The sequence below is a fragment of the Poecilia mexicana genome, unplaced genomic scaffold, assembly GCF_051168715.1.
Source record: "Poecilia mexicana isolate PSO_F unplaced genomic scaffold, ASM5116871v1 scaffold_21, whole genome shotgun sequence".
Lineage (NCBI taxonomy): Eukaryota > Metazoa > Chordata > Actinopteri > Cyprinodontiformes > Poeciliidae > Poecilia > Poecilia mexicana.
The window spans coordinates 12,998,746-13,014,442 of NW_028263390.1; the positions used below are offsets into that span (position 1 = coordinate 12,998,746).

The window sequence follows — 15,697 nt, forward strand, 5'->3', positions numbered from 1 at the left end:
TATGATGATGAATTAAACTATTAATAAAATAAGATGATAAACTCTTAAGTAAAGATAATAAAATAAATAATTAAAATGAAACTGTTTAAAACATGAAAAATCAGAAAACCAGTCTCAAGCGAATCATATGGAGGATGACACATGTCAAAACCATATTTAAAAAGTTTTTTTTAATAAATGCTTAAGCTATATCTCATCTGTTTATGTCGATTAACACCTGAAGAATGTGAAAATAATAAAATAGTTAACTTTTTGCTGAACTGCAGAATTTTATTTTATTTTTTTACTTTGGCACTGAGAATAAGGGATTCCCATCAGATGGGGAATCTTTATGTAACAGTGGTGTCACGTAAAGATGGCTGCTGCAATCTTCCCCTAAAACCATTTTCCCCATCTACCACCGATGCACCGAACGCACCTTGATATGTGAGGCATTAATGTAGCCCGTGTTGTTCTCTTTGTTGGGTACCAGTTCGACCCGGTTCTCCTCGTACGGGACGACGTCGCGGAATCGATTGCGCTCTGCGTTTTCGGGCAGCGTTGCCGTGGTGATAAGGCAGTCGGTCCTCTTCTTGGGCACCTGCTCGTACTCTGTGAAGACCCGGTCCTCCTCCAGCTTCAGCTCTAAGGTTTCACACTGAAGGTGATCAGACGGAAGAGGTTAGGTTACCCTCTTACAAACCATTCATAACAAAGAGGCTGTTAAGTCCCGAGCATTTCAGAGCAAGACCATTGGTATCGGAGAACTTCAAACATTTAAAGTGCATTGCCACTGCTGAAAGCAAAGTAGAAGTCTACAGCTGAGCTGTTTATTAGGCTAGTCATGTCTATATGACTAGCAGAATATCTTTTCTTTCTTTTTTTTTCTTGCTCACACTCTGCTGGGTCACATTCTTTGCATAGCAGCCAGCCCAGAGACGATAAGCTGCACCGTGCCACGCGTTCCACAGCCCACTTAGGGGATTGCCCCCGTTAGCCTGGCAACAGCCTGGGACAAAAACTGGGTTTCACAGCCCTCCAAATCAAAAATGGAGCAAACAGAATAACGAGTTGAAATTTTAGATTCACGGTACACAAAAATTTTACCAAAAATAATGTGTAAAATGCTTCAAATTGAGCTTGGCGCTCTTTATAATTGGCTGAATGAGTTTGATGTCAGTCACGTTTTTCTTCTAAATAAATATTTGCATAACTGAGATTCAAAAGGAATACACAAATATTTGGTTTCCCAGCCAAGTACACAAGCAGAGTAAGTTTTCCTGCAAAATGATGTCAATTAAGCAAGAATGAAGTTTTGTGACATTGGCTGCCAATCATCTTGTTGGAGCTCAACCAGCATGAAGGATATCATTCTAATTCTTCAAGACGCATCACAATGTTCTGATGAAAGCAGAGATTTTACCCGTTCGTCTGACGTCGACTTGGCGCCTTCCTCAGCTTGATTCCTGGCGACGGGCATCCTCGCCACATAAAGGCCGTTCAGCGCTGCCATCATCAGGGGCCTCCTCAAGGAGTCCACGGACATCTTCTGTCTTTCTAGCGTCTTCAAGAGAGAAGAAAATCCAGGTGTCATGGTTACTGGCGGCAAAGGCAAGCGACCTCTGTCTGCACATGCGTACGACCAGAACTGGGGATGGAGGTTTTAATGCCAGTCCACGGATCGAATCCTGCGGTAACAGTCATGTGTCCCGTTTTCTTTTGCCCATATTTATCTTTACTAACACACTTTTAAATGTCTGTTCTTTATTTTATCCACCTACCTCTGAAGCTTCCTTTCTTACAAGGAGCTCGTCCACTTTTGTCAAACTCTGAGCAACATTGCACAGTCCCTCCTTCCACCAAGGATTACTTTGCCTAATCTGCAACGCTGTTAAGCCATCAAGACAGCCCCGCCCCCTTCATCCTCTGTGGGACAGTCAAAACAACAGCTTGAGGGGGTTTGAGGGTCGGGGGGTTGGGTACCACTACATATCAGATAAGCCAGCAGGTAGATATATGTGTGAGCAGCTTTGGACAGGAGTAAAGCCTTTCAGAGAGAATTTCAAACTAAACCTGCATCCAGGTCAGTCGTACAGAGAATGGTTTGTCACCAACAGGCGATTAAATCCATTCCAGGATTCAGGCGTGGGGTCGATAACGCCCCACTCGAAAAAATAATCTAAGGGGTTTCTACAGGCTTCTGGCTGCCTGCAGGGATTTTCAAAGGCCAGTGCTGCCTTGTTGTGTGCTGAAACCTAGATTACTGCTAATCAAAAGCTGTGAAACCAGCAAGTAGACAACAGATGATATCGTTTAACATCTGTACCAGGACGAGTTCATTTGTCCAATTAAAGGCGAGTCGGTGCCTAAATAACAAATACTTACTAACTACAGTTGGAAATGCAAATATAATGAGACACAATAACACACGAATACAAATTATTTGCATTTTTGTGGAAGATGAAGGACCTCAAAGCATGACTCTAATCAGGGGTGTCAAACTCCAGTCCTCGAGGGCCGGTGTCCTGCAGTTTTTAGATGTACCACAGGTACAAAACACTGGAATGAAATGGCTTAATTACCTCCTCCTTGTGTAGATCAGTTCACCAGAGTCCTGCTAATGACCTAATTATTCTATTCAGGTGTGGTGCAGCAGAGGCACATCTAAAAGTTGCAGGACACCGGCCCTCGAGGACTGGAGTTTGACACCTGTGCTCTAAATGATACCATCAGTTAGCCCATAGAAAAACGCAACTGAGGAAGAAAGTTCTCAGTATGACCATATGCATTTAGTCATAAAAGCAGTTTTTTTTCTATTCTTAATCCAGCACCATTATTATTTTACTGAATTACTAAGAGAATGAATCCTGTAAAGTGATACAAAACTTTTTTTTTCTCCCCTGCTGAGTCCACAATTAACATCAACATCATTTTCCAAGTACTCATCACCTTCAAAAACTGCAAAAGCCCTAAAACTTTTAGAATGAGCCTGTCAGATATTTAAGTGAGAATCTGTAGCATATCTGATCGAACTTGAACTTTTTGCAGAGTGGGCAAAGATTTCAGTCCTAACAGCTGTAAGTGACTTACTTAGGCTGAATGCAAATGTTCAAAACATGCACAAATAATCATGGAAACTATGAACATTTTTCCTCCACGACAATCCACACTCTGTTTGCCTCACATGTGAAGTCCAAATGAAATGCATTAGCTGCAATTGCAATGTGAGGAAAAGTGAAAACGTTCTTACCCTCTGAGCAATCTCTCTTTCCACTATGCTGTCTTCCAACGAGAACATCTCGGACACCGGCCTCTCTTTCACCGGCTCCTTCCTCACCCTCTCCTTCACGCTGGTCAGGTCTGGTTCTGAAATGGACGGCCCAAGCACTGCTCCGTTTACCCCGCTCTGATCCCCTCTGGTCAGCGTCCCGCCCCCACCGGCACCACTCCCAGCCACGGGTCCGCCGACACCTTGTGTCAGAGTCAGGTCCATAGGTCCTTGGTTGCAGTGTGGCGTCAGATCGTGGTTGTGGTGATGCGCGGCGCTGTGACTGGGCCCCCGGATCTGAGAGCCGGCGTTAGTTCGAGGAGGGCCCGGGTACTCCGGAGGGGGTTTGTTAGGCAGTTTAGCCAGTGCCGCCTGGAACTGAGCGTTGATGCTGATGTTGTCGTTGAGGCCTGGGATCTGAACATCCAGCTCGGGCCTCTCCTCTTCCTCCTCCTCCTCGCTCTCACTGCTGTGTATGAGCATGGTGGCATTGGACAGAGTCTTTTGATGCTGGTAAGCCACTCCTGTGGGAGGCGCCGCTGCAGCCTCAGGTGCATTTTGGGAAGGTTTCTGCATGGGAAGCTCCTTTGGCTGCTGAGGCGGCGGCTGCGGCTGGGGCTGAGGTTGAGATGGCATCACTTGCTCTCTGAGAGTATTCCTCCGATGAAGAGCCGTGTTCATACCCTTCATCGCCAAGCCTTCGATACCGCCTCCCCTCATGCTGCTGATGAACTCCATGCTGTGCCTCTTGTCCAGGGCGGAGTGGTGCTTAGCGCCTGCAGTTAAAGGCTCACTAACTTCCTGCAGGGACTGATGCACCACGGCCGAGCTGTCCGGCTGGAAGGTCTTGACTGAGAGCTGCACCATGCGGGTGACCAATTCTGGGCTGCTGCCACCGATGCAGCGATGCCGGTGGCTGGCCAGGTCTGGCGTGCTGGTCGCCGGGCGGAAAGAGCTAGAAGGATACGGTGGTGGAGGTCTTGACATATGGTTTCTTAGCATATTAGCATTAACTGCATAATTTCCCATGCTGGCTCCTTGTTGTTTGGTGTTTGCAAGCTCCGGTGTGCTAACAGTGTGGGAGATTGAGCTTCCAACATCTCCGCTGCTTTCTCCGACACCGTTGATGCAGGGCGAATGACATGGACCGTGGCTGTTGGCTGGGCCCCCCGAATGGTGCCCATGGGACACTGGCTTACTGTAGCTAATCTGTAATAACAACAATTGTTACAGATTACAAAAAGGTTTGGCTTATTTTACCAGAACGTGAAGAAAACAAAGTTAGTAATCTGGGATTTAGCTCTACCTGTGGAGTGTAAGGTCCAGGGTTTGGTCCTGGGCCATGATAGGGGCCCCTCTCTCGCATTTCTGGCTGGCTGTACACCAGAGCCTCTGGCTTACGGTAAGCACAGGCATTGCTAATGTTCAAACTGCGCAGCGACTGGCTGTGGAGGTCGTGGTGAGCTGGGACGACCCTTCGCTTCTGCCGCATGACCGCTTCATACTCAGGAGTGGGCCTGTACGACGGAGCGATGATGGCGCTGTGGCGGTGGTTGGGGATGTAGTCCTGACGCATGAGCTCGCTGCCCGGGATGCTGAGGTTGGACGACATGGGCGAAGGGGAGATGAAAGTCTGGGAACGATTGAGGGAGCTCAAACTGGGGCTGCTGTACATGCTTCCGTTGGGCACAGTCCCGTTTCTGAAGGTAAGATCAAGACTGGTCTCCGACTTGTAGTAAAGGTCCTCATGAAAGATGCTGTCTGCAAGACGGAAGAGACCATTTTAAGATATAAATCACTTTTATAGGGGAAACATGCAAAACACCGTGTCGTGCAAAACTGACTGTCTCATACAGAGATGTGAAAATGTGAAAAGGTTTTAAGGCAAAGCCTCTTCGAAAGACACTGCACGTCTTCCTTGAATGAGTTGTAACAAGCGCACTATTGTGAGCAATTTAATGTAGAAAACAACTGTTTCAAAAGCAAAGGAGAAATGACCTAATTTCTTTGGAAAAAGTATCAAATCTCCATTTACAAAGGAGTGAAAATGAAAGAAAGCTGTAGGCAGAAGACCTCGTGTTGTTCCCATTTCTATTTCTCCTTTTTAAAACAAGTGCCATTTAGCTTGTGGGGAAAAATACAATGAAACCTCGGATTACGAATGCGATTGTATATATCCGTCTCGTTGGTGGATGAACTGAATAGTAAAAACGTATAGCTCTTCATTAAGACCAGAGGAGTCGAAAGCGTTTCACCGGGGCTTCACTCTTTCCCCCCTCAGCCACAGTATAATTGTGAAACTTTTTTTTTTTTCCTTCAGAGTACAGCTGTACCATCAATATGCTTTTCCCCTTGGGATTAGTAAAGTATATTAATTAATTTCAATAATTCATTTATTTATAATTGTTGCACCTAAATAGTACCAGTGTTCACATGCTAGAGATGCTGATAGAGAGACAGGAGACTCACAGGCAAAGAGCTGGCTTTTAACAATGTGATGTTAAGAATAAATGTAGTTAAACATTTAGCACAGTTTTATAATTAGGCATTACAAATATGACCAAACGCATATTGTGGCAAGAAATAGCCTTTAAATCTCTAAGCTGTAGTTCTATACATATTTTGAAAGTCATAGTGCTTATAGGGTAGATATAATCCGATAGGCCAATAAGCAAAAACACTGGTGTGCAAGTCCAGGCGTTTTTTTAAAACCTCACCCCAACATGTTGTCCCTGATTCTACTAAACACATAGAAATTGAGTATTTAAAGTTCAGAATTTAAAAAGAAAAGGCAGCTTAAAATTTCACCAACAATATCTACCAGAAGAGTCTAGTCTAATTTAATAAAAACAAATGAAACAAGTAGGAGCTAAATGGTGTCAGCTAAATGTCAACAATATCATTTTATTTGAAAGCAAAGCAGACACACAATCTTGGTCCACACAAAGAAACTTTAGAGTGATGCTTGAGATCAGCCAGCGGAAAGATCCCACACCCACGTACAGTCTCACACCCTGAATGATTTTCCACTCCGTTTTTATTGTCAGCCCAACGTGAGTAAAGCAATTTGGATTATAAGGCAGTCTGACTGTGCGAGCGAGTCGATGAAAGCGCGTAGCACGCATGAGGTCACCGCTCTGCCCCTCTCCCATCAACAGCAACAAAAAAGAAAAAAAAAGTTGGGCTTCTAATTGGCTGGGAGACTGTTAAAATACAAAAACGGGCTGTGAGTCACACGCCTGATGGGAAAGACACAATTAGCCAAACTCGAAATGTTTGAGTTATTGTCGGGGAGGCAAATAAATCTTGAGGCGGGCTGCGGTCTAAGTGGTAAAATAAAGGCAGTGAAACTTGCTCTAAATACGTCTACGCGAGAATGTGTCTCACAATTACCTTGAGAGCTCTGCATGTCCTGATAATGCTCGTGCACGGACTGGAAGTTGCAGGACTGGGGCCGGGGCTGGACAGAGAGATGCGTTTAAATACAAATAAGTGACAGCATGAAAAATAAGGAAGCGAGCGAATGTGACAGATTTAGACGTAAAATCATCTTCTGTGACAATTTTAGCCGAGCCATTGTCTGGTCTGCTGGGAAGAGGAAGCAGAAATTACTGCCGTCTTTGTCTCACTGGGAGCAACACCCTTAATAACTTTTAAGACCAACCCACATTCAAGCCGAGGCTGGAAGAGCCACGGCTTACTGTGCATCCCTTTTCTAAATAAACTATTTCATTCTCTCTCTTCTCACTTATAAACAGTCATTAATTAGCAATAAATGGAAATTACTGGTATACCAGAGACAGGCGATGAGTCCATGTGGGTCTCCTTCTGATTGGCGCAGGAGAGTGAGTGGGCCTGCACAGAAAACCAACAACATAAATGATGATTCAACAAGAAAACAGAGCAATGAACTCTATTACAATAAGAAGAAAAATAATAGTATTAAAGCGTTTTGTAAACACCTCTGTAAAATTAATTTATTAACAACACTGCAATATAAAGTGCTGGAAACTTTTATTGGCATCCATGGTAAGAAAATGTAAAAAAATAAAAATTCACACTGAATTTCTTTCTACGCTTTTTCGAACTAGATATGGAAATTTTGTTTTTATGTTGTTGTTTTCTTCTTAATTCTTAATATTTAATTTTTTTTCTCTGACATTTTACTTGTTTGTAATAAATAAACATTTAATTTCAAAAGCACTCATTTTTTTCCCACTATTTCTGTTGATTTGATTTTGGTTGACATTTCTAGCAGAGGCCACCAGAAAGTGCTTGAAGAATTCAAGGCACCAAGAACTTTAGCAAGTTCCTCGGGGCCCGTAGAGCCACGGACCTTCCACCGTACTTAAGAACTTTCCTACGTTGTTCATTACTTGTGCCAAAGAACGCGTCGTTCTCATCTGACCGAAGAACGACATTCCAGCTCATCCCAGTAAAGCTTTAGGAAACTCCATGTTAACATTTCTGGAGGTAGAACATGGACTGTCACCCCAAATCAGCCAGCAGGCATGATAAAAACAGCATTTAATGGTTGTTATGGAAACGTTTTGTTGCAGTTTCCTAACAGCAAGTTTTAGTGATTTATTTCTACTTCCTTGCTCACTGTGTACAGTCATAACATAAATATGGGTCTTTGGCCAGCCTGTTAGCCAGAAATATTGGCTTATGCATCATGTTCTACCCCACGAAAACTTAAAGTGATTAATTACTAATTCGAATTTCCCTGGATTTTCCCCCAGCTGGATAACTTTACCCAAAGTAAACAATGGGTTTTTCTACATGTCTCACTGTGAGATTATGTCACTGCAATAAAAGGTTAATTCATTTTAAGGATTTATAGAGATCTTTAACAGAGCCAGCAAAAAAGAAAAAAAAAATGTAGTTGGCACCGTACGCTTAGCCGTTACATAACCTTAAAAAAGGTTCCTGCGCTCGGTTCTACAATGGCCTTTTGCTCGGCCTCGAGACTTACTCTGTGCAGATTTTGTTTTGTTTGTAGAATTTGTGTCTGGCCGTGAAAAGACGAGCAATGTACTTGGCCATTTCCATATCCTCCTGCAGATACACACACACATGCACACACAGGAAGGACAAACATTTTAAAGAACATCAACCAACACAGCACTTATTGGAAATCACCCACCCCGCCCCATCTGCAGATGTAACCTTCCACCTCCTAGGATGTGTTTTGTGTATGAATACCAAGAGCACCTGCAGACACAACACTCACCATGTGAAAATTGATGGTGTCGTCTCTGCTCGTTATCTCCACTGTGATGGCTGACTTGTTGTGTGCTATGGTACCGATGTCCTTCCACCTGTTGCACGCGTGGAAGTACATCCAAAAGAAGGAATGGCGAAAGAAAGGGAAACACATTTTTTACCACTTGGATTTTGTGCATTTAAACCAGCAGCATGGCTTTCTGAAAGACGGGTTCTGAATCGGTGCAAAATATGCAAAAAAAAATTTAAAATTTTTAAAAAAGGGGAGGACACTAACTTGTGGAGCATGATGGATCTGCCATTTCTGTGTTTGACGAACACTCCAACAAAAGACATGCCAATGAAAATGTCGTTTGTGTAGTTGTCCTGCAGGAAAAAGAAGAAATTTGATATGATAAGAACACAGTCAAGAATTACTTCTAATAAAGTTTTTTTTTTTTTTTTTTACATATGTTTGGTTTTATAACCACCTTTGCAGGAAAACTCTCCTGGCCAAAACCGTCCAGTTTTTCCACCTCTTTGATGTACAAAAGTTCTGCTTCAGCTGGTGGCCTCCCGCTTTATGGTAGAAACAAAGCATAAGACAGAACCGTCCCTGTCATCAGGGTATGTTTTTACACCATTTAAATCAAGGTCAGGCTTTTACATTCACTAATCTTCAGAATAAATGTCATTCATTTCCAGCCTTTTCTGAGGGGTGAATTGATCAAACATCAATTAACATAAATGCATTTCACCCAACATCGTAATTATACGTGTGGCTCAGATACATAAATACATATTGTAGTTGGATTATAGTCACTCACTGCATATTGGATCAATTTGATCATCAGAAATGGTAAAACTAATTTAACCTGACTGATTTCCAGGTACAGACCCCATACTTAAAGCAGAGCCAATAAATTTACAATAGCACTGAGTCAAAGTCAATCCAGATGCTTAGCATGCTCTTTTATTTTTGCAAAACAAGACATGATGGTTGTTTGCGATTTCTGCCCGGTTGGAACATGCAACTCTGTCAGAGTTTCAAACTGGAAGCTGTTGCTCTTCCACTTGCAGTGGAGAAGATATACAATAAGTTTTAGCCTTGGTTGTTTATTATCTAAGTCAAACATTTTGGGTTATATGGATGAAACTTTGGCACAACTAGCACAGTGACCCCAAAAATGCCCCAAAGCATTGAACTGCATGTAAATCTCTGACCGGAACTGTTAATACAGATTAAAATGTGGAAATGTGTACCAGTGACTCTTATGCTCCTCAGCAACTTTCTTAGTCCACTCCTCCAGCACTTCATCCCCATTGGGCCAGTTCTACAAGGAAAAAACAAAGGCAAACAAAACAGCAAATTAGACAAAAAAAAAACAAAACTAAATATCATCCACGTAGAGCGTTAGATGCTGAAGATCAGAAAAATCATAAAACTACTCAAAAAAGAAGATACCAGTGCAAAATGCCTGTGAAGATTCAATAACAGTGTTTGTAGCTGCATTAATAAAAAGCATCTAGTTCTCATATGATTTCAACAACACCACCCACTTCAGTCGCAATCTAGCCTGTCAATCAACTGTGCAGGGGAGTTAACAGCACACAAGAATGCATGCCCTCAGGCAACGCATGCATGGAAAGAACAAGGCATGCGATTCTTAGCTGAGCAGTAGTAGTAGCAGTTTGAGGACTCACCACTGGGAAGAGCACATACTCTCTGAGGAAGTCCTGAGATGGGAAGTGGGTGAAGTCTCCAAAGTCAGCTACAAATCAGAGACAAGCAATGAGAATAATTTAGAGCAAAGCAACACATTTAATATATAAAACTTAATTCCGACAGATCGTTTTGTATGAGATCTGATATTGAATATAGCAGGAAAGCTTGACGTGTTATAATTTTATTGTAGTTTAGATTGCTTTGTGAAATTTAAAATCAATTTGACATTTAAAGTGGTCTCAATTGCTACTGATAAATGTCCTTTGCAATACGGGGGCTCATTCTGACACGTTTACCACACCTTTACAGGCTAGTGTGGCAAAACATCCATGGCATAAAGTAAGAGCCTTCTTTTATACAAGGCAGTTGTATAAAAGTGCTGGAACAGAAATTGTGACTTTCTCATTTGAGATGAGTCCTTCAGGTGATTTGTGTTTCATATGAAGTCCTAAATTTACAGCAAATAAAGGAGAAACACTCCTTCAAAAAAAAAAAAAAAAAAAGTTGATCATAACAGTTTAAGTAAGTATCACATTTGATGTACAAAAGACTTATCACCTTGAAAAGAAGCGGGTCTAAGCTAGTTCAGCTTGTTTTTATTTTTTAGAATCCCTATTTCGACCTCATCAAGACCAAACAATTAGACACCGCTACAAAATATTTAGTCTTCATTGCATAATAACTGTAGTTTTTTTTCTGTTTAAAAGCTTATTTTTGTGGATGTTCATAAACAACAATTCAGTGCAAGGTATGCTAATAATTTGTAATAACACATTTATGTTAACTGTTTTGATAAAAATGAACCATTCAACAATTTTGTATTGTACTTGTATTTACTGTAAAAGATTACAAAAATGTGTGTCCAACACATTATCAAAGCCCCGGGCAGCAAAATATCTCCATGACCTGCTCGTTCCTTAGATAGCGCTTATACTGAGCACTAAGTGCTGCCTGTTGGACAAAAGGAGGCCAAGTGGAGGATCTTGTCTCCTTTACAGATAAGAGTTTTCCTGATGCTATAACGCTAACCTTGGAGCTGCTGATAAGCTAACACTCTGTTTACATTCCCCCCTGGGACACAGACTGCATCCAGGAACAAGCCAGAGAGCACTAAAAGGGCATATTTGTGTGTGTATGTGTTAGGATTGATACCATAGGAACTCAAGTGGACTGGATTCCCCCCATGGTTTGCAGCCATATAAGGTAGGAGAGTCAAGACGACCCGAGCAACTATGAGTTTGCACTATCTTTCTAGGAATTTATTCACATGATTTTTTTTTTTTACCTTGTACTGCTAGTCCAGCTAATCTTATCCCCCGCTCCACAGTGCACTGCAGATGTCCGTCAAGCACCTCCTTCTTCACTTGCAGATAATACTGATACCTACAGAGAAAAGAGAGCAAAAAAAAAAAAAAAACATCTGATCAAACCTTCATTATGACTCTGAGGCTGAAAATGAATGCGGTTAATGTATAATAACTGGTGTGCAGAATTATATGTTATACGTCCAAATGTTTTTGGCTATGTAAAATGGATGAGTAGGGAAAGACAAAAAAAAAAAGAAGAAGAAGCTTAAAAAAATTTTTTACAGCCACTTAACAAATGCCAAAGGTCATGTTTTAACCTTTTATGCCACCAACTTAAAATATAACTTTCAATTTAATAAAAAAAAAATTTAATAAAAATAAAAAATCACTCCTTTTGACAGATTATTTTTCACCAATCCAACCAAAACAGCTTTTAAAAAAATTGGTTAGATTACAGTAAATTCACTACGAAACTTACTATAAAGTGTGAGTAAAAGTAAATTTCTTAAAATCATCAACTGTCAAAAACAGGTAAGAAAAAGTCTCATTTACAGCCCATAAGTGAATACTAATATTATGAGCTACTATCTAAGTTCCATTTGGGATTAGTGAAGTATTCTTGACTAAAGGCATTCTAAATAGTACTTGAGAAATTTGACTCTTATTTTGAAAACAGAAGTTGATGAGTGACATCATATGACCATTAACATATTTCGGACAGTTTTTATGGTAGCAGATTTAAAAAAAAACAGTGACAGTGTATGGCAGACTGTATAAGGGTAATATTTACGGATTGTGTGAGTGCAGGACAATGATTAGCTACTTCACAATTATGTCGTGAAGTAGCTACGGTGTGGATATACTACACTGAGCTGTGAGCAGGGTTTTCTAATAACACATTTGCCGATTTATGAAACTTTTATTCCATTTGCCAAACATAAAGAGAATAATTGTATTGCTTTTTTTCTGCACAGAATCAAGCTAAAATTATTCAAAACTAAAGCCACATCAAATCAAAGTTCTGCAACGGTTACAAATTTTTTAAAAACACAGCATGTGAATTGTAGACAATTCCCTCTATTTGTGTAAACTAACAAACCCAACTTCTTTACGCCACTGATGTAGGTTGATGATGTAGGTTATGCTACTTTCAGCCGGGCAAGTCCTCGTTAATAAATGTTTAGTTTGCCAAAGCCTGTTTGTTTAAACCGGAAGCGCTATGAAGTTAATGAACAGCAGCCTTGGAATCGGTAGTAGCTTTAAAAGAAAAAAACTGCGGGCAAAATAAATCCGAGTAGGTGGGTGGTGACTTATTAACTCTCAGAAACCCTCCAGACTTTGTTGGGAGTTAATGTTAGATTTTTCACCAAGCCGCAGTCTCTGAACACCAACCTATAAAAGTCCCATGCTGGAAACTCTGATGGCTTGAAGCGCGACACATTTATCCACAGAATCAGAACGGAGCTTGTGTTTTACTGATGGAAGGATTGCAAACATGCGGATAGCACACACACACACAGAAGACGTATTCTTCTGTTTCTGGTCGGTGCGACAGAAAGTGTGCGTCAAGACTATTCTGGCTCTCCTGAACAAAGCCAAAGAGGCCTGCTGCAGAAGTGAGTCAGTGTTTGAAATACCACTGACTCATTTTTGACTCTAGTGGAATGCCAAGTGGAAGCTAAACTAAATGATTTTGTAGCTCTGTAATTGTTCGTGGAACACAGAGCATGTTGAACTGAGACAAATCTTTAGCACAACGCGAGAGAGGGAACTTGAAGTTGCTCTCTAAGGCAAACTATGACAGGTTTCACTGTGGTTTTGGACGGCGGTGGTTTCATCAAGTGTAAATCAATAAAATGACAGAGCTCGGACTGGTAAAGCCACGCTCTGCTATCAGAAAATGTGGTGAAATTCATCAAAAGAAAGAGAGAGAGAGAGAGAGAGAGAAAAAAGCCCCTAAGGGCTGAAATAAATAAAACTCCTAAAGCTCCAAGCTGCTTTCTGTCCACTTGTAGCCGCCATCCTGCTGGAGGTTTGTGTTTTGAAGAATGAAAGTGGCCACACAGGAGGACAGGAAGGACCGTTGGGGCGACCCGGCTCAGCTGCGTGAAAACTCCCACAGTGTTTCCCATTGTGCTGTCATGGCACACAGGCTGCGTCTTCCTGATGTGGGCTGTGAGCCACCTTCTCCGACACATGGTCCAACACAAGTTAATACACAGAGAGCGACCAAGGCGATTTAGAAACCTCACAGTCGCATGTTTGGTCACTCCCTCACATGACCAAAAATACACGAAATCCAGGATTTTTTTTTTTTTTTTTTTTTAATTTGTAAAACTTTTCATTTCCCACCTCGCATCGCTCAGAGTTCATATACTGTCACATCCTCTCTGCTGTTTCTTTGTGTTTCTTTTCTTTTTCAAGCTCCTCTAGGCATACTCACAGACCTATAATCTGACCCCGCCCTCCTCCCCTCACCCTGTCATTACACCCCGTTGGCTAAGATGCCATTCTGTTCCCGTGGCAACCCTCTAATTAAGCCAACCCCAACCACAGAGGAGGCTGGAGCAAACGGAGGGGGGCGGGGCCTGATGTGGTCAGGAAGGGGGAGGAGCCTTTCAGAACACAAAACCTTTCCAACGATTGTGGACTTTGTTTTTCAAAACCCCTCCATGTTTTCCCTGCAGTCTCGGTGCGGCGCTCGGGGGACGTTAAAGTCGGCAGCGGTCGGTTCTTTTCTGAGGTTGGATGGGAAACAACATGATAGTGTTTACTCATGGTTGAGGCCAGATGAATTAGATGACAAGCTATTGAAATAGCTGTGAAAGTAAAGATGTGGTTAAAAAACAACAACAAAAACAACAAAGGTTCCAAATGGAGCGTCCAAAGGAAGAAAAAAAAGAGTGCTATCAGCTTTTTACCAGAAGGTAAAAATTAAGATTGTTATCTCAGATCATTTTATAATCTAAAGAAACAATTATAATTAACAGAGGCAGTCATTGAGGTGACAGTAAAAAAAAAAAAAAATCCTAAACACAAATTCAGCCATTAGTGAAGGTTAGAACTGATCAGACCAAAGTCTTAAGCTCTTTGAAAGACTAAAAACTTGGCCTGAACTTGCCACTCAAAGACTTTGAACTTGACCGGGACTTGGGAAAAACTACTAGTTCCTTTAGCCCCTCTTCAAATAGACAAGACAATAGAACATGTCAGGAAATGGCAACAAGAAAACAGCAACTCCCTTTGAACGCGACTACAGCTCAAAAATTAAGTAGTTTAAGCAACTGGAAGCACTTAAACTTGAGCTCTTTTTACAGCATAATGGAAAACAATAATGATCTTGGGGTTAAAACTGTAAATAGCATAACAACCTCCCAGGTTTCCTGGAGAAACCTTTTCTGCTCTGCCATTCGACAGATAAATCTGTGGAGTTTGGAAGGCGCTGTTGGGACTTTAATTGTAACTTTGTGCTCTGGACAGATGAGAAGGCTGAACCTTTTGGCAACACTCTAGGTCAGCCTGTCATAAAGGAAAGGATAAATATGTGGGGGGGGGAAAAAGCACGTCATGCCCACTGCTAAGAATAGATCAGGATGCTCTGGGCCTGAACACCTTCAAAATGCCAGGAACTTAAAAAAAAAAAAAACAATCTGCTAGTGAGAAAACAACCCAAAACATATGGCCAAAATCAACACAGGCTAAATCTAGTTTCTTTTACATCCGTCTACTGGTACATGATGGGCAAAAAGAGATGGGTTATTGGATTCTTCAGGGGGATCGTGTTGTGGCAAAATATTTTAACCCCTCACTATTTCAAACAAAGGACCAACAACCCACTAAAAAAAACTAGAAACAGACATCTAAATTTGATTCAGTCTAGGAGCAGAAATGGCACAAAGAGAATCGTCTGACAATTGAGGAGTAAACTCATACGGGTCATTAGTATTTGCCTAAATGGCCCAAACACACGCAGAAACATTACTGCACACATTCGTTCACATGGAAGTCCCTTTTGGAATCTCAAACAGGTATGTCAGAATGACTTAATGCTGCTTTAACAGCTGGTGAATCTACACACTTATACATGAGGTAGAGCTTTCTCTCTTGGAGTTTCTTCCTCAAAGCAGAATATTCTGCTGGACGTCCAGGCGCAGTAGCAGGCACAAAGAGCCTTTTATACACCCACGCATGTCCAAGCCCCGCTAGTAAAAG

At 41.7% G+C, this 15,697-nt stretch overlaps 1 protein-coding gene across 1 annotated transcript in view; it reads right to left on the minus strand.

The window, feature by feature from the left end:
* Window positions 1–15,697, minus strand: part of LOC106905637 (protein tyrosine phosphatase non-receptor type 14) — a 39,670-nt gene that overhangs the window by 4,145 nt on the left and 19,828 nt on the right. The window contains exons 4-16 of the mRNA XM_014970596.2: window positions 11,464–11,561; window positions 10,157–10,224; window positions 9,716–9,786; window positions 8,944–9,031; window positions 8,751–8,839; window positions 8,481–8,568; window positions 8,223–8,305; window positions 7,042–7,102; window positions 6,641–6,707; window positions 4,554–5,008; window positions 3,230–4,456; window positions 1,403–1,543; window positions 419–637 (exon numbers count right to left, since the gene is read on the minus strand). Coding sequence (XP_014826082.2) covers window positions 419–637; window positions 1,403–1,543; window positions 3,230–4,456; window positions 4,554–5,008; window positions 6,641–6,707; window positions 7,042–7,102; window positions 8,223–8,305; window positions 8,481–8,568; window positions 8,751–8,839; window positions 8,944–9,031; window positions 9,716–9,786; window positions 10,157–10,224; window positions 11,464–11,561 — 2,755 coding nt within the window. The remainder of the gene's footprint in view (window positions 1–418; window positions 638–1,402; window positions 1,544–3,229; window positions 4,457–4,553; window positions 5,009–6,640; window positions 6,708–7,041; window positions 7,103–8,222; window positions 8,306–8,480; window positions 8,569–8,750; window positions 8,840–8,943; window positions 9,032–9,715; window positions 9,787–10,156; window positions 10,225–11,463; window positions 11,562–15,697) is intronic.